The following is a 19,816-nucleotide window of genomic DNA, read 5'->3' on the forward strand; positions in this document are numbered from 1 at the left end:
TTTCAGTTTATCCACAGTGACCCATTCCTGGGGCTATGAAAGTTGTTAATTGTTTCACTATCTAAACTCCTTTTGTGATAACTTAAGCCTTTTTTTAAAAAAAAAAACAAATTCCCAGTTTGAGTAAGGAAAGAACTAGTTATTGTTCTTTTTTTTCTTTTTTGGTGGTGTTTGGGTCTAATCCAAGATCTTGCATATGCTAATTAGCTGTAACTACCATTGAACTGCATCCCCAGCCTCTAGTTATCATCATCCTTACTTAATTTTGTCATCTGCAGAGTGAGGTTCATGAAGACTCTTAAACGATAGCATTTCAAAGCTTGAAAATGTTTTGTAAGAAAATATTTTTTCATATCTTTGTTTCTATTTTTTTAATTCAATAGAAATTTCCAAGAGTAAATTTAGACTTGCAGAAATTTTCTTATTAATTTTGCTTCTTTTGCAACTAATGCATTGCATGTGGTGGTTTGCAGTGGTATCATTGGTCGTAGCAGAAAAGATTTCAAGAGGTACTTATTCAACTTCATCGCTGCCATGCCTCTCGTAAGTTTCATTCTTGAAAAATCTTATTCACCTAGGGAAAATTTTCATCTTATTAAAATCTTTAAAGATTTTTAATTATTAAGTTCTTTAAAGATTTATGATACAAAGTTCTAATTTGAGTTTAGTTTTGTAATTTATAGTCTAATATTTAAATGTAAATCATCACAGTAGGTAGAAAAATTAAAAGAAATTGCTTGGTTCAATTTCATTTGTGGTATACATATTTTAGTGAGTTTTATTTTAACTTTCAGGCCATATTTTCCCCAGTGTTAGTATTTAGAAGCATTAAGCATTAGTAGCACTCCTCTCCTAGTGGTGACAACCAAAAATGTTTCTAGATATTGTGCTAATTTGGGGACAAGATAGGGAAGCACATCACCCTGGTTGAGAGCAATTGCTTTAAGCTGTTATAGGAATTTATCTTAAATTAGAATTTATGATCTGAATTTATTAAAAATAATTTATTTTAAAATATGAATGATTTTATTAGCATGGTTCCTGTTTTTATCTTATTGACCCTATAGGAATTTTAGTGTCCTAAATTTGGGGATAGTAAGGAGAAGCTTAATTGTAAAAATTGAAAGAATATCAGAAATTCTAGTTTAATAAACCTTGGTGGTGGGCATAAGCAACATAGATATTAAAGATGGAGAATCAATAGAAAACCAGTGTTTTGCAAGTACTACTTGAGAAAATTTTTGTTATGCATGAGTTTAAAATGTAAATATGAGTTCAGAACTATGGAAGGATTAATTTTAATATAATCATGGAAAGTATTAATAAAGATAGCTGTAGAAATAATCTGTAAAACAATGTTAGTTGGTATAAAACAAGTTCCACATAAAGTTTAACATAAGGTAATAAAAGCCATTTGCATTTGGTTTAGCTTGTTCTCTTTGTATTGTTGTAAATTCTAAGTAAAACAATTGAATTATAATAATATGGACTAGCAGTTATAGAAATCATAGGATTTGTGGATGCAGTAAATTGATACAGAAGTAAATTATATCTTAGTAAGAAGTGAAGTAATACAAATAATATTTGTTTGTTTTAGATCTCTCTGGTTAATAACTTCTTGAAGTATGGGTTAAATGAGCTTAAACTGTGCTTCCGAGTAAGGCTCACCAGATACCTCTATGAGGAGTATCTCCAGTAAGTAATGGCTTACTTTTTTTTTTTTTATTTATTTTTTTTTAGTTGGACACAATATCATCTTTATTTTATTTACTTATTATTATTATTTTTATGTGGTGCTGAAGATCGAACCCAGGGCCTCGCACGTGTTAGGCGAGTGCTCTACCATTGAGCCACAACCTCAGCCCAGTGATGGCTTACTTTTAAATTAAAAATACTTAAATTGAACAGTTAGTATTTGTGATACTGAGATATAGAAGTTTTTCTTATTTTTTAATATATGTTTTTTAAGAAAAATACTTCTAGACAAAAAAGCATACTGGGGATGATCTTTCAGTTATCTGGAATCTCTCTGTGGCTCATGGTTAGCAAGTCATCCTTCTCTGGACTTGCTTCCTTATGTCTAAAATAAGTTAAGACAATTCTTAGAGTCTCTTCTGTCTTCAGACATTTCTGCTTCTCTGTGTTTGCACTTGGTGGCATAATGTGATTTTTTTTTTTTTTTGGTTATGTGTTTAATATCACTTGTTTTACAGTTATTTTCTTATTGCTATTTTAGAGCTTTCACATATTATAAAATGGGAAATCTGGACAACAGAATAGCTAATCCAGACCAGCTACTTACACAGGATGTAGAAAAATTTTGTAACAGTGTAGTTGATCTGTATTCAAATCTTATTAAGGTAAGTTTCTCTATTTTTAAAAAATTGTTTAATTTGTTGAATTTAGCATATAAATATTGAGTGTTTTTATGAGAAAACGGGAATTGTTATAATAGTTACAATTATATAATTATTTTTTAATATTATTTTTGTGAGTATTTTGGCTTAGAATTGGTCATTCACTGTTTTTACAAAGATTTTGTAAGAATTTTCAGGTTGATTTCTGTAAAATACATCTGAATTCTTATCTCTTGACTTGTGTACATCTGAAGTTGCTGGAAATTGACTTTATGTATCTAATTCCACATCCTCAAAACTACAGATGAAGGGCTTCCTACCTTTTTTGTGTTTTATTTTCTCCATTTCTGATAGATCATTAAATTGTAGACAGAAAAATTTCACATGATGTAAATTTATTTCAGTTTTCTAAATACTGTTTTTTTCCCTTCTCAGAATATTGCCCAAGCTCTTGACTTTGATAGGCTTTAACCAGTTTTCTTTTAAGCTGTTCATGTCTTTAGTTCTTACTTGTCTTACTCATCTTCTCTCATCACCCTTGAATTTCTACTATAGTCTTCTCATTAAGCCAGCTTCTTTGTCCTTATCTCCTGCACTGAGTAACATATTTAACAGGCACTTGTAAGATTGTTAACCCAGCATCCCCTCCCCTCTTCATCTGAGATGCTCCAGTTTCCACTCTTATCTACATAACTGCCCTTGAACTATGGTAGGAGCTTGTCTCAAACTGGATTGATTAGAGTATCTTTGCCTCCAGTCACAACTGACCCAGATATCCAGTCTTGGGACAAAAAACTATACATAAGGGACTAGGTCAAGTTGTAAGACTGGGAATGCTCCTGCTTCAGGTACATGGCTGGAGAGAAAAGCAGTACTTGAAAGTGATATATATCCACAAGAGCTTCCCTCCTTGTATACAGGCCCTCTGCTAAAATATTCTCATTTCATGCCAAACTTTATTCTTTATTTAGCTCTCCAGATGCCTTTGCTAACTCATCTGAACTCTAGGAACTTAGACAAGTACAAATAGTAATTCAGTAATTCAGCTTTCTTTTCTGTTCCCATTACTACATTTAAAATTTGTTCTCTGTGTATGTGGCGGTGGGTAGGGGATATAGGGTTTATTGGTGGGGGATTTACATAAAACTTTTCATGTAATTTTGATACCAGTTCTGTAGGCAAATTATAATATATTCTTTACATCTTGGCACTTGAGCAAAAGTGTAGTTCAGGTCTTGTCGCATCTACAATAGAAAAGAGTATTGTTGAATTAATTCTAGAGATGCTGTGACCTGCAATGTGTTTACTATTTTAAATATCTAATTATTTGATATCTGACTTAAATTGAGTCATTTTTTTGACTTGTCAATGACTTTTAAATGTACTTGAATTTTATAAGTATTTCTAACTTCTTTATAATTTATAAAAGGGAGAAAAAAGGAAAAAAAAGAAAAAGAAAAGGTAGATCTTGGCCAATGAATAAACCATCTCTTCTAGTGACATCTGAAGGGGAAGCTGTAGACTTCAAGTGAATGAGCAAAACTTGGGGTCCTTGAAACACTTCATGGTGCATGCCACTAATAGTATGTCAGTTGACTTCTCTGTGAGGAGCAGTATAAGTAAGGTAGTTATAGAAGCTTGAGTTTTATGTCATAAAATTAAATTCATGGGCTCACTTGATAGTTTCAGTTTATAAATGTTGTGATAAAATAATAGAATCAAACAGTATTAGAGCACGAACAACCTCTTCTGAAGATGATTAGAACTAGAAAAGTTGATAGTAGATTTGAGGTTACAGCTCAGGTACTTTTGTTGTGTGTCTTTAGATTACACTGAGAAATTACTAAGTTGCTAATGGTTAATTATCACAGTAGGGCTGTCTTAGTTGATAGAAAGTGATGAGTATTTCTCCTATGTGATGTCAGTAGATGTTGTTAAGGTTATCTTTATTTTAGGTTTCTTGAGATAAGAACTGTATGTTTTATGTAGTCATTGATCTGGGTTCTATTATAGTACATTATGCTCAGTATGAACTCTACATGTTGATAATTTAAGTATTAAATCTTGAATAACATTTTGTATTTAGCATGTATTAGTTGGCAATCCAGTTCTTCAGTTTTAATTTTCTGTATTTATTTTACAGCCATTTTTAGATATAGTTTTATATATTTTCAAGTTAACAAGTGCAATTGGAGCTGAGGTAAGTCTATTTTTATTTCACCTTTTAAATTGCTATAGTACTGTGTTGAGAATAGCTTGATGGTCTTAAGAAATTTTTTTGTATCCCAAAGAACATGTTTTCACATGATTCACCTAATAAAGTTTGGTTATAAACTATACTAAAGATTAAAAAATTCTAATTTAGCTTTTTAATTTCCCTTAAGTCAGACACTTGGAAAAATTTTATTGCAGTAATAACCAGAAGTACTTAAACATTGAACACATAGACACTTATTGTTGAAAAGTAATGTCTAAAAGGAGATTTGAAGACAACCATTTTACTCTAAAACTTGAATGTTAAATATCAGCAGTACATTCAGAATAGTCATAACAATTTTAAGGCTATTTTATAATAATATAACTATCCCATGAGTTTTATTACCTTTCCTCTGGCATTTGTCATGGCCAGATTTACCTTTAAATTTTCTCTTGAATATTCTCACTTAGTCATTTAATATGTAATGTCATAAGTATTTATAACACAAGCATGTATAGTGGGATTGTTTTATGTTATGTGTGCATATATGCATTTTTAGTTGATTAATAAATAACTTACATAATGGTTTTTATTGCTTTCCAAAACACTAGGGAAAGTAGGTTTTGTCTGACTTTTCTTGTCTAGCATCTTAACCCTTTGCTATCCTGTAATTCAGGTTAAATCATTCTCAAAGCTTATTTTTATTGTGAGTGAGTGACTAATTCTAATCTGTCTTATCTCTATGCTATACTATTTTTGTTTTAGTATAGAAACAAACATGTCTTTGTGTATTACTGTTAATCTGATTTTGCATATTTTGAAAGCAAAAACTGTGTTTTAGTTATCACGTGCCCTGTATTTCCAGCAGTTTTTGAAACACCTTGAATCAATCAGGATTGTTTTTTTTTTTTTTTTGTGGTGCTAGGTATTGAACCTGTGTGCTAGCACTGAGCCATATCCCCAGACTCTCAATCAGGTTTTCAGGTTTTTATTTTTTAATTTTTGGTGGTTCTGGGGCTCAAACCTAGAGCCTGCAGCATGCTAGGAGAGCACTCTGTGACGGATCTGCACCCCATAACCCTAGGTTTAATTTTAAAACAATTTTGAATAGATACTGTATTTCATGAACATTATGCTAGATAGTATAGAAAGATGATTAAATTCCCCCTGAAGAGAAATTGTGACATGTGAACAAAGGTGAAACATGTAGTTATTCAAGCAATTATAAAACAGTGTGAAAAGTTTAATAATGGAAGTGGCAGGTACTAACCTCCTGGAAGAATTAGAACTGATACTTGAGTTGTTTTGAGGAGATAATGGGTGTTCATTAGATAGGTTGGGCTTACTAGACATAAGAACAACCTCACTGAATGGCATTTTCAGGAAATAATTATTTTTGTATGGCACAGCATAGGATATATTTTATATAGTAATGAAAGAAGGGTCAGTAATGAACATGGACAGCTTGAATCTTCTTTCTTAGAATGATGAATGGGTGATAGAGTCATTTACAAAGTTAGAAGGTATAGCAGCTGGAAGCAAGATGTACAAGCAGGGAAAGGCAGAGTTTGAGGGAATTGAACTTGAGGTGTCTATGCAGTGAGTTGAAGATGTGTGATGGTACTAATTTGGCAATAATATCTTGGGATCATAAGAGTGATGAGACTAGAAGTACAAATTTGGGATGAGAGATAAGGAAAGAAACTGAGGGAATATTAACATTGAAAAATAGGACAGAGATATGAGGATTATTGTGGAATACTAAGAGCTTATCAAGAAGAATTGAAGAGCGTTAGATGCTGAAGGAAAAGTAAGAACTGAAATTATAGGATTTTAGGTAAGCAGATATGGGAGAGTGGGGATGAACTGCATTGGTTAGAGTTGTAGACAGAGTGAAAGTGTAGAGGCTATTGTGTATTTTTTCAGGAAAGAAACAGGGAAAAAAATTAACTCAAGGAGCCTTTTCTATCATTCATTGGAGTTAATTATAGAAATTGTACATGTTTGCATCCAGTGGATTTTATTATGGGATCCTTGAACTTTGTGTATCTTTCTCTGTTAAAAATAATAGGGTCCAGCAAGCATGATGGCCTACTTGGTTGTGTCTGGGCTATTCCTAACTAGACTGAGAAGGCCCATTGGTAAGATGACAATTACTGAACAAAAATATGAAGGTGAATATAGATATGTTAATTCCCGGCTCATTACAAACAGGTAAGAACAAATTTCTGCAAGTTATCAGAAAATTCATTTTTATGAATATTGATGTCATTTAAATTGACTCTAAAATGTCTAGTAATGCTTTTACAGAAATAGTATGTACATATTTTCTTGTTTTGAAATGTACATTATATACAGTATGTTTTACTAAGCACTAATTCCTATCTCTAACCCTTTTTCTTGTTAATCCCATATAGTATCCTTGATTCCCTTCTTCATATCATCTGTTGACTACTTTTTGTTAATTTTGCTTTAAATTAAGTCATGTGTACAATTCGAATTAAAATTTACTTATAGTATTGATTAAAAAAAAAATTTCTCTCAATTTACCCACAAACTTTTTTATTTTGAGAGTATGTTTGCAATGCTGTCTAATTCAGTCTTCATTCATACTGCATGTGTTTTTACCTATTTTCCAGGGAGTTTTAGTATTCAAAATAGGAAGAAAAACTATGGATCTTTGATGAGCCATACTAATTTTAAAACCTGCCTCTTCACTTAAGTGATCATATATTATATGATTTTAGTAAGTTATTCAGACTCACTTTTCTTGTTTATAAGAAGTGAATAATATAGAGGATTATACTTGATAATATTTATATAAAGCTTCTAGCTCAGTTTTTGATACGGAGCAAGTGCTCAATAAATTTTCTCATTATCAGTCTGCCAATCTTAAGTCATTTTGAGGGTCCTAATATTTATATAATACTCTATAGGCTATTTTATTGAAATTTATAAAATACTTAGGAAATTACTTTCTTAATGATTCCTTCTTTTCTTATTGGATTGTTAAAATGGTACTAGTTTCACATGGGGTTTTTTACTCTGGGGAGGGAATATAGAGGGTTAAGTAGAGAGGTGTTTTGCCAAATAAATGAAAGATGATATCAGCTAGGATACTTTTTACTGCAAGAAGCAAACATGACTCATAAGATCCCAACAATAAAGACGTTTACTATGTCACATAAAGACTCCTAAGAGAGAGCAGCTCTAGGCACAGCAGGATTAGGGCTCTTGCTCTTGTTGAATGTTCTCTTGTGATGCCCTTCTTTGTGTATTGCCCTCTTCCATGGGTTAATTCTTGTGATTACAAGATGACAAAAACAGTCCCAGATTGCACTAGCCTATCCACCTTGCAAAAAGGTGCAGGAGCAAAAAGGGACCATCTCTTCTGGTGTCTCTTTAAGGGAGCAAAGAAACCTTTCCCAGAAATTATATAGCTGACTTTCCCTTACTTCTCAATGACCAAAATAGTGTTTGTCCACACCTGAAGCAACCACAGCAAAATGATTGGCTTAGATTAGTTGGGATCCTGTACTCTATGAGTTGGGGGTGAGCATTAGGGTGCACAGAAAAGAATAGGTAAATTTAAGAAAAATGAGGTCTCTTAGGAAAAACTTGGAAGAGAATAGATGTTGAATAGTCAGTCATTAGTATTATAAGATGTTCAGTCCTTTGAGATTTTTCATTAGGGCTAAAATGACTCATTCCAGGAGAAGGAAAATTTCTCACCTCATCAACATCTGTAGACTTAGATATAAAGAGGAGGTAGAAGTAAAAAAGAAAACAAGAAGAAAAGAGTAATTATAGGTATTGGGATTCTCATATATGGGACTCTGTGTCAGGTCAAGGAAGCTGGGAAGCACAGGATAAATGTGGTTCACCTTTATGGAAAGTTAATTTTTTTGGAAGTGGTTGAGTTAGAAAATACCTTGCTTTCATGATGGGAAAAATACAGGCTTTTTTTTTTTTTTTTTTTTTTTTTTTTAGTAGAATAAAACTTTAAGGGAAAAAAACGAAGACTTTTAAGAAATATTTTGTATGGTTTTTGAAGTTGATTCAACTGTGACTTCTAAAGTTCTGTGTAAATGTTTACTTTTCTCTGCTAGAAAAGGGACTTTGCTGGGATGGTTTACATTATTATACTTGTATAGTGAAAAGACTATAAACTTTAAGGTCAGAAAGGAGTGATATTTTCAGCTTCTTAACTTGCTTGCTATATGACTTTAACAAATTGAGTAAACTCCATGGAACAGTTTTTCATCTATCAAATCCACCCTCCTCCCCACTTTTTCTAGTCAAGATTCTTGTCTTTGTAGACACATTCAAGCTAGCTCTAGAAAAGGGCATTTGTGAGGATGTAGTGGGGTTCCAAGAATAAGAATAAGAACAATTACTATGCATCTGGGCTCCTGGGAATGCACTGTGAAGCCTTCAGGACTTAACCTGGTTTTCTGTTTTTCAAAGGCTGTGAAGACATTGCTACCTGTCTTTTTCTACCCCTTTCTCCACTCCTTTTTGGGTCTCTACTTGAACTTGTAGACTATAATGTCTGTCCTAGCCATGTCGTTTTACATATCATAGCATCTTCCTACTGTGTCTTATTTCAAATTCCTGAGAATTAGCCTGTCATATCTTTTATAGGCAGACTACCTTTTGGCATTGGCTACAGTCCAGTGTATGATCCATCCCTGTGTGTATTGCTTTACCCCAATAAATTGAGCAGATAGTTTGAGATGCACCAGATAAGCTCTTAGTCACAAAATAGCCATTTAAATACAAACTTTCAGTCATCAAATATTGTATTTCAATTATTTTTCAGTCTTTAGTAAGCAATAATTAATTGCTAAATTATTTTCCTTAATAGTGAAGAAATTGCATTTTACAACGGGAATAAAAGAGAAAAGCAGACAATCTACTCAGTCTTCCGGAAACTGGTAAGATGACGTATTTGCAGCTCATGTATTTACGAAATTTTTTTTTTTTGGCTTACGCCAGAAAATATTTATCTTGTATATATATGTATATATGTATACATATCTTAAAATCATTTCCTTTTAAATATCTGTGAATATTAATCTGCCCACTTATGAAAGTGGATAAATTTACTAAAGTAATATATTTTGGCTTTTTTGGAACCATGCAGTCTCTCTTGCAACTTTTCAGCTCTGCTACTCAAAGGCAGCTATATATAATATACACATGAGTAGGAGTGACTGTATTCTAACAGAACTTTATTTACAAAAACAAGTGGTATCCTTGATTTAGATTCTGGGGTCATAGTTTGCTGATATTTGATTTAGAATATAAACATTTGTTTCTTAAGAAAGCTTTATTTCAGTTTTTACATACTTGCTACTTGGAAAATTTGAATTCAAGTAATTTTATTCATTACTTTTTCAAAAGATATCAAGTACTTGATGGGCTCCATTGTTGGTGCTACTGATAAGTAGATGATGAACTTGATGGATAAAATCTTTCCTTTGGGGCCCTTACATTTTACTCAAAATTTGTGAAATTAAATATGTATTTTAGATACATATTTAAGAAAGGTAAAAGAAGTTTTAAATTATTTCAGAAACTAGATTTTTGCATTATCTTTTAACATTACTGAAATTTTTCAGTGCTCACTGACAAAATGCATTTAAGGTCATTTTCCAGGGGACTGCTGTTTACCAGTTTGCTTTTTACATGGCTAGATTAGTCTCATGCTTTAGATTTTCAGCTCAAATATTAATACTGATGAGCCTATTTGAATTCACTCTGTGATAGTTCCTTCTTGTTTTAATCATCTGTTTCCTTAAAAGTACATGGCAGTTTATAATTATCTTATTTGTTTTCTGGTTATCCTCTTTTATTAAAATGTAAACTATATGAGCTCAGAGACCTATTCCATTCTATTCATTGTTGTGTCTGTGGCATTGAGCAATGTCTGATGCATAGTATTCATTGAGTAATGCTCCAAACATTGTTGTAGTTGCAGATACTTAGAACAAGTTACCCTGTACTTAGCAAGCCTACATTTTAGTGGAAGAGACAGTTAATACAGTTAATATGTAAACAATTGGATATTCTGTATAATATCCTTTATTACAGACTTTATTATTATTTTATATAATAATAAAGTCTGTAACCTAAAAGGAAGCAGAGTAGTGGGAGAGTGTATAATGGGGTTTGTTGCCTAGCTACTTTGTCTAGAATGGCCAAGGTCCTTCTTGAAGAGGCACTGTTCAGTCAGAAGCCCACATGAAGTGAGGATTAGGTACTTAATGTGGGAAGAAGAAAACATTTGTTGCTAGCAGAGGGAACAAGAGGAAAGCCTGTGAAATGAAATGAACCTGTATTTCTGGGGCTCAACAAGAAGTAGCAAAATAGCCAGGTGGGGTGGTGCACGGAGCTCTGGAGGAGGAGGATTTTTAGTTCAAAGCCAATCTCAGTAATTTAGCAAGGTCTTAAGCAATTGAGTGACCCTGTCTCTAAATAAAATACAAAAAAGGGCTGGAGATGTGGCTCAGTGGTTAAGTGCCCCTGAGTTCAATCCTCAGTTCCCCCCCCCCAAAAAAAGAGTAGCAAAATAGAAGCAGACGAGCTTAAAAATAGAACTCTGCCAGATCATGCAGCACCTTGAATGATCTGATAGGTAGAGAATTTGAGAACCCTAAAACTCCAGAATAAATCATGTTTGTAGATTTCTAATTTTGAGATAATGAAATTCACAGACTCGGGTTGTGTGGCATTGATTTACATTAGCACTTGGTTCAGATTGGTTATAATGTAATTCTTAAAGACTGTGTGTCTTCATGAATAACAAAGCATTGAGTACCTATCTGAATAGCTAATAGTTCATCCCAATTAGCTCATCTCTATTCCTTTTCTTTGGCTTTTGATTGGTTTGGGGATATATGTGTCTAACAGTATTATAAATGGAGGCATTGTAACATGCAAAGGAAGCAACATTGTTAAATTGCTTTCATAATTTCCATTCTGTTTGCTTAAAAATTGTTTCATGAAGTGTGTGTTTGGCACCTGCTCTGTGATCAGCACATACTCAGGGAAGTGTGGTGTAAATTATAACCAGAAATGATACTCAGTAAACATTTGTTGAATAAATGAATTTTATAGTTTGTTTTATCCTCATGATAGATTTAATTTTTATATATATTAAGAAAATAAACTTCTGTTTTATGACAGGTGGAACACCTACATAATTTCATTTTGTTTCGGTTTTCAATGGGCTTCATTGATAGCATAATTGCCAAATGTAAGTATGTTTTCAAAGAAATGGTGTAATGAGATTTGTGGAAAAAGTGAAATAATGATAGTGTTTTAGATCTTTAACTGTTTTTTTTCAGACTTTGCCACTGTAGTTGGTTACCTGGTTGTGAGTCGTCCTTTCCTAGATTTGTCTCATCCTCGTCATCTCAAGAGTACCCATTCAGAGCTTTTGGAGGTAAAGTAACAATAATGATGATAATAAAATTTAAAAATAAAAATAAAACTTTATTTAAAATTTTTGAAATGTAAATGAAAACTAATATTTATTTCTATTTAAGGATTACTACCAAAGTGGAAGAATGCTTTTGCGAATGTCTCAAGCTCTGGGTCGAATAGTTTTGGCTGGGCGAGAAATGACTAGATTGGCTGGGTAAGAAACTGGTTAATAATGAGCAATTACAGAGAATTATTTTAAAAAGTACGTTGTCCTTAATGATTGTGCCCAGGTGAGGTTAAGATAAGGGGCAACGTTTCCTACTCAAGGAAGCTGATTCTGATAGAAGTTAATTAAGCAAGATGTTTTCTCTAACAGAAATCTTTTCATGTTTCTTGAAGATACTTGTTTTGAGCCTTACATTAGATTAGTGGTTCTCAGGTTTTTACTTGGTGGACACTGGCATTTTATGAGCTGGGAAATGATGGGTCATGGCAGCCTTTTCTTAATTCTCAGAAATTAAGTTAATGAATAGATTTTTTTTTTGTTTGAACTTTTTTGTTTCCATGACAGTTTTTTCTTAGATTTTTAATAGTGGAAACTTAGAAAAAAACCAACCCACATTTGAATTGACTTTGATGGAAAAAAAATTAAAAGTCTACATGTGATATCTGTAGGTGCAGATGTAGATATAATCAGATTGTGTAAAAATAAAATTGTTCTTAGACCATGGAATGGAATGAAATCTTTCAATGTTTCAGACTCTTCTCAAAGGGCTGTAGTGTGGTATTAAAAAAAAGACCATAGACTGATAGGAACATGGCAGCGGGAAGGGAGTGAGCGGCCCCGTGACCCGCGCCACCGTGTTCACAGGGTGTGAGTTCAGAACGGCGGTTGCTGTCTTGTCAGGAATATTCAGGGAAGTTGGTCTCCATGGAGTCTCAGGCAAGAGTTTGAGCATCGGAAGGACATGGACACAGCTCAGACATGAGAGAATCCGAGCTGCCCTGGCGCGGAGGAACCCGATGAACTAAACAGTAACCCGCCACAGCCGGTGAAATTGAGCACTGTGGAGACCTGGCAGCGCAGAGAAATGGAATTTCGGATCCTGTGGAAGTCTGACCCCCGCGCCTCCACAGGGCACCAGACCAAGAACTGAAGTTGGAATTTAGTGAAGAAACGGCTCAGGTCATCCTCCTCACTGGACTCCCTGGAGTGGAAACGGGTGGTCACCATCTTGGAGAATCTTCTTCGGCGGATCTGATCGCACAACAGCAAGTTTGGCGACAGATTAGCGTTGATGACTGGGTGAATAACAAACAAAGAGGGTGCCTAATCGGTCAAGAGGGCAGGGCATCCAGGGAGCTGTATGCCCAGAGTGAAACTAGAACTGTGGAGAGGAGCCCCGGTAATGGGCCGGGCGGACAGGAGAAGCAAGGGGGTTAGAGACCAGGAGCAACCCAAAGAGACTGGGATTGGAGAGACACCCGGCAGGGGAGGGAGAGAAGCTCCACATGGATTGTTTCCTACATCCTGTGGGCAGAGACTTAGCCTGAAAGCACAACTCCACCCACTGGAAGAGAAGAAAATAGAACTCTAGGAGTGCATTTTTTTTTCCTTTTATATATATATATATATATATTTTTTTTTTCTTCTCCTTTTTTTCTTTCCTTTTCTCTCTACTATGTGTAATTTACTAAATGCAAATAGGTGAATGTTTCTAGGCTTTCTATAGTCCTCCTAAGTACTTAACTACCCCCAAATACTCCAGTCTATTCTCCTATTAATATCCCCCTTCATTAGAGCTCTCCTCCAAAGTAGCTAAGATATACTAACCCCCATATCATCACATCTTTCCACCTAAACATAAAGTCCTAAGACCAAACTTCAGTTCTCTATACACCATCAGAATCTGTATGCCTTTTAAGAAACTGATGAAATTACTTAAATTTCAACTGAACCCAACATCTCTAGACATTGTCTCCCATCACAAAGGAGAGATCTCGGAGCTACACAAAATCAAAACAAATTTATAGGAGAAAATAATAGCACAGCAGTCCGACAGAGCTGGAAAGAAACGTGAGCATCATGAAAAAACAAGGAAAAAAAGGAACACAAACAATGCAGGATAGCTCAACATTACAAGAGTTGTTAGACACGGCAGAGAGATGGTCAGATAAAGATTTCAGGATATACATGCTTCAGCTGATATGGAGTCTTAAAGAAGACCTTAGACGGCAAATGCAGACAATGAAAGATCACTTCAACAACAAATTATATAAACAAATACAAGAAGCAGAAGAACAACTCTACAGGGTACAAAAAAATCAAACAGAAATCCTGGAAATGAAGGAAATTATAAACCAAATTAAAAATTCAAATGAGAATATCACCAGTAGAGTAGACCAATTAGAAGTCAGAACATCAGACAACGAAGACAAAATATATCATCTTGAAAAGAGTCTAGTCAACTCAGAAAGGCTGGTAAGAAACCACAAGCAAAACATCCAAGAGATCTGGGATAACAAACCAAACTTAAAAGTCATTGAGATAGAGGAAGGTTTAGAGGTCCAAACCAAAGGAATGAGCAATTGTTCAATGAAATAATTTTAGAAAACTGCAGACATGAAGAATGAAATGGAAATACAAATCCTAGAAGCCTACATGATGCTGAATGTCAAAACCACAAGAGACCCACAACAAGACACATCATAATGAAAATATCCAATATACAGAACGAGGAGTGAATATTAAAAGCTACAAGAGAAAGGAGGCAGATTACATTTACAGGTAAACCAATTAGGTTAACGGCTGATTTTTCATCACAGACGTTGATGGCTAGAAGATCCTGGAACAACGTATTTCAAACGCTGAAAGATAATGGGTACCAACCAAGAATATTGTATCCAGCAAAATTGAGCTTCAGGCTTGACAATGAAATACAAACCTTCCACGATAAACAAAAGTTAAAAGAATTTACAGCCAGAAAACCAGCACTGCAAAGCATTTTGAGCAAAACACTACACGAAGAGGAAATGAAAAACAACAACGAAAATCAACAGGGGGAGGTAGCACAGTAAAGGAAAAAACTAATCAAAGAGGAAAAACAAATGAAGTTAAATAACAAAAATAAACAAACATGACTGAAAGTACAAACCATATATCAATAGTAACTCTAAATGTTAATGGTTTAAACTCACCAATTAAGCGACATAGGCTAGTAACCTGGATTAAAAAAAAAAAATCCAACAATATGCTGCCTACAGGAGACTCATCTGATAGGAAAAGACATAAACAGGCTGAAGGTCAAAGGTTGGGAAAAATTATACCACTCACATGGACCTCAGAAGCAAGCAAGGGTGGCCATACTCATATCAAATAAAATTGAAATCAAGCCAAAGTTAATCAAAAGAGATAAAGAAGGACACTATATACTGTTAAAGGGAACCTCATTCACCAACAAGACATAACAATCATTAATATATATGCCCTAAACAATAGTGCTGCTATGTTCATAAAACAAACTCTTCTCAAGTTCAAGAGACAAATAGACCACAACACAATAATCATGGAAGATTTTAACACACCTCTCTCACCACTGGACAGATCTTCCAAACAAAATTTGAATAAAGAAACTAGAACTGAATAACACAATTAATAATCTAGACTTAACGGACATATATAGAATATATCAACCATCATAAGCAGATATACTTTTTTCTCAGCAGCACATGGATCCTTCTCAAAAATAGACCATATATTATGCCACAGGGCAACTCTTAGCAAATATAAAGGAGTAGAGATATTACCATGCAATTTATCTGATCATAATGGAATGAAACTGGAAAGCAACAATAAAAGAAGGAAGAAATGTTCCTACATCACTTGGAGAATGAACAATATGCTACTGAATGAACAATGGATTACAGAAGACATCAAGTAGGAAATTCAAAAATTCTTAGAGATAAATGAAAACACAGACACAACATATCGGAATCCATGGGACACTATGAAAGCAGTACTAAGAGGAAAATTCATTGCTTGGAGTTCATTCCTCAAAAAAAGAAAAAAAAAAACCAACAAATAAATGACTTACACATCATCTCAAAGCCCTAGAAAAAGAAGAGGAAATCAACAGCAAATGCAGTAGAAGGCAAGAAATAATTAAAATCAGAGCTGAAATCAATGAAATTGAAATAAAAGAAACAATTGAAAAAATTGACAAAACTAAAAGTTGGTTCTTTGAAAAAATAAATAAGAACCACAGAACCTTAGCCATGCTAATGAAGAGAAGAAGAGAGAAAACTCAAATTACTAGCTTACGGGATGAAAAAGGCAACATGACAACAGACAATTCAGAAATACAGAAGATAATTAGAAATTATTTTGAAACCTTATACTCCAATAAAGTAGAAGATAGTGAAGGCATCAATAAATTTCTTAAGTCATATGATCTGCCCAGATTGAGTCAGGAGGATATACACAACTTAAACGGACCAATATCAATTGAGGAAATAGAAGAAGCCATCAAAAGATTACCTACCAAGAAAAGCCCAGGACCAGATGATTATACAGCAGAGTTTTACAAAACCTTTAATGAAGAACTAATACCAATACTCTTCAAGCTATTTCAGGAAATAGAAAAAGAGGGAGTACTTCCAAATTCATTCTATGAGGCCAACATCACCCTGATTCCTAAACCAGACAAACACACTTCAAAGAAAGAAAACTACAGACCAATATATCCAATGAACATATTTGCAAAAATCCTCAATAAAATTCTGGCAAATCGGATACAAAAACATATCAAAAAGATCGTGTACCATGATCAAGTAGGATTTATCCCTAGGATGCAAGGCTGGTTCAATATATGGAAATCAGTAACTGTAATTCACCACATCAATAGACTTAAAGATAAGAACCATATGATCATCTTGATAGACGCAAAAAAAAGCATTCGACAAAATACAGCATCCCTTTATGTTCAAAACACTAGAAAAACTAGGGATAACAGGAACTTACCTCAACATTGTAAAAGCTGTTTATGCTAAGCCTCAGGCCAGCATCATTCTAAATGTAGAAAAATTGAAGGCATTCCCTCTAAAATCTGGAATAAGACAGAGATGCCCTCTCTCACCACTTGCATTCAACATAGTGCTTGAAACACTGGCCAGAGCAATTAGATGAAAGAAATTAAAGGCATAAATATAGGAAAAGAACTTAAATTAGCACTATTTGCTAATGACATGATCCTATACCTAACAGACCCAAAAGGTTCTACCAAGAAACTTCTAGAACTAGTAAATGAATTCAGCAAAGTGGCAGGATATAAAATCAACACCCATAAATCAAAGGCATTCCTGTATATCAGTGACAAATCCTCTGAACTGGAAATGAGGACAACTACCCCATTCTCAGTATCCTCAAAAAAAAAAAAAAACAAAAAACTTGGGAATCAACCTAACAAAAGAGGTGAAAGATCTATACAATGAAAACTACAGAACCCTAAAGAGAAAAACAGAAGAAGACCTTAGAAGATGGAAAGATATACCTTGCTCATGGATAGACAGAATTAATATTATTAAAATGGCCATATTACCAAAAGCACTTTAAAGATTCAGTGCAATTCTGATCAAAATCCCAATGGCATTCCTTGCAGAATAGAAAAAGCAATCATGAAATTCATCTGGAAAAATAAGAGACCCAGAATAGCTAAAGCAATTCTATATTGCGATACCAGATTTTCAACTATACTACAGAGCAATAGTAACAAAAACAGCATGGTATTGGCACCAAAACAGGCTGCTAGACCAATGGTACAGAATAGAGGACACAGAGACCAATCCACAAAATTACAACTACCTTATATTAGACAACGGTGCTAAAAGCATGCATGCAATGGAGAAAGGATAGCATCTTCAACAAATGGTGCTGGGAGAATTGGAAATCTGTATTCTACAAAATGAAATTGAATCCCTTTCTCTCACCATGCACAAATGTTAACTCAAAATAGATCCAGGAACTAGGAATCAAATCAGATACTCTGTGTCTAATAGAAGAAAAAGCCCTAATCTCCATCGCGTGGGGTCAGGCCCCAAATTCCTTAATAGGACACCAATAGCACAAGAGTTAAAATCAAGAATCAACAAATGGGACGAATTCAAACTAAAAAGTTTTTTCTCAGCAAGAGAAATAATATGTGAGGAAATAGGGAGCCTACTTTCTGGGAACAAGTTTTTACTCTCACAGTTCAGATATAGCTCTAATCTCTAGAGTATACAAAGAACTCAAAAAGTTAAACAATAAAGAAATAAATAAATTAAATAAATAATTAACAATGGGCCAAGGACCTGAACAGACACTTCTCAGAGAAGGATATACAATCAATCAACAAATACACGAAAAAATGCACACCATCTCTAGCAATCAGAGAAATGCAAATTAAAACTACCCTAAGATACAATCTCACCCCAGTAAGAATGGCGGGCATTCAAAAAACAAGTGCTGGCGAGGATGCGGGGAGAAAGGTACACTCATACATTGCTGGTGGGACTGCAAATTGGTGCAGCCAATTTGGAAAGCAGTATGGAGATTCCTTGGAAAGCTGGGAATGGAACCACCATTTGACACAGCTATTCCCCTTCTCGGACTATATCCAAAATACCTACAAAGAAAATACTACAGGGACACAGCCACATCAATGTTTATAGCAGCACAATTCACAACAACTAGACTGTGGAACCAACCTAGATGCCATTCAATAGATGAATGGATAAAAGAAAATATGGCATTTATACACAATGGAATATTACACAGCACTAAAAAAAAAAAACAAGATCATGGCATTTACAGGGAAATGGATGGCATTAGAGCAGATTATGCTAAGTGAAGTTAGCCAAACCCTAAAAAAACAAATGCCAAATGTCTTCTCTGAATAAGGCGGGTGACTTAAAATGGGGTAGGGAGGAAGACCATGAGAAGAAGATTGCCACTAAATAGGGAAGAGAGGTGGGAGGGAATGGGAGGGAAAAGGGGAATTGTATGGAAGGAGGAAGGACACCCTCATCGTTATAAAAAAATACATGTATGATGATGTGAGGGAAAAAAAAGAAATGTGTCACATTAGATTGGGTACAGAGAGGTGAGGGGAGGGGAGGAGAAGGGGGGATAGGAAGGGCAGCAGAATACAATAGACACTAATATTGCTGTATGTATATACATGACTGTATGACCAATGTGATTCTGCAACCTGTATACTTGGGAAAATGAGAAATTATACCCCATTTGACTCAGATGTTAAAAAAAAAAAAAACATAATGAAGAAAGCCCTATAAATTTCAGATTACCTGAGGAAATTTGATCACTTAAGATCTTTCTTGGGCCTATGATTCATCTTCACATTTCTCTTTATTCCTTCCTTTTTCCCCCTGTGATAGTTAATATCTTCATGGTCAGTTAGAACTTGCAAACCACTATGAGGAGTCTCTTTCTCTTGAGAATGTTGACATTTTTTCTACTTGTAAATAACTTTGCTCATGCTTTTATATATTTCATGCTATGTGGAGTGCTAAGGCTCTATTCCTTGAGGATTTCTTTTAAAAAATTTATTAAGGTGTGATTGACGTATTAAAAAAACTATGTATTTAATTCATACAACTTAATGAATGAAAACCTGGGAAAACATCACTCCATCAATACCATAAAAACATCCATCACCTCCCAAAATTTCCTTTAGGACCTTTCTGCTTGTTATTCTTTAAAAATTCCCTTTTACTTCTCTGATAACCATAATGTTACTAGTTTTGGTTTCTGTCTATTGCCCCAGCAATTTCC

At 34.2% G+C, this 19,816-nt stretch overlaps 1 protein-coding gene across 1 annotated transcript in view; it reads left to right on the forward strand.

The window, feature by feature from the left end:
• The window catches only part of Abcd3 (ATP binding cassette subfamily D member 3), a 92,209-nt gene that overhangs the window by 51,008 nt on the left and 21,385 nt on the right, over window positions 1-19,816 (forward strand). Inside the window, exons 5-13 of the mRNA XM_027935255.2 lie at window positions 474-543; window positions 1,598-1,695; window positions 2,237-2,360; window positions 4,501-4,557; window positions 6,626-6,768; window positions 9,422-9,491; window positions 11,746-11,815; window positions 11,907-12,004; window positions 12,108-12,199. Coding sequence (XP_027791056.2) covers window positions 474-543; window positions 1,598-1,695; window positions 2,237-2,360; window positions 4,501-4,557; window positions 6,626-6,768; window positions 9,422-9,491; window positions 11,746-11,815; window positions 11,907-12,004; window positions 12,108-12,199 — 822 coding nt within the window. The remainder of the gene's footprint in view (window positions 1-473; window positions 544-1,597; window positions 1,696-2,236; window positions 2,361-4,500; window positions 4,558-6,625; window positions 6,769-9,421; window positions 9,492-11,745; window positions 11,816-11,906; window positions 12,005-12,107; window positions 12,200-19,816) is intronic.

Source organism: Marmota flaviventris, chromosome 10 (assembly GCF_047511675.1).
Source record: "Marmota flaviventris isolate mMarFla1 chromosome 10, mMarFla1.hap1, whole genome shotgun sequence".
In the NCBI taxonomy this organism is placed as follows: Eukaryota; Metazoa; Chordata; class Mammalia; order Rodentia; family Sciuridae; genus Marmota; species Marmota flaviventris.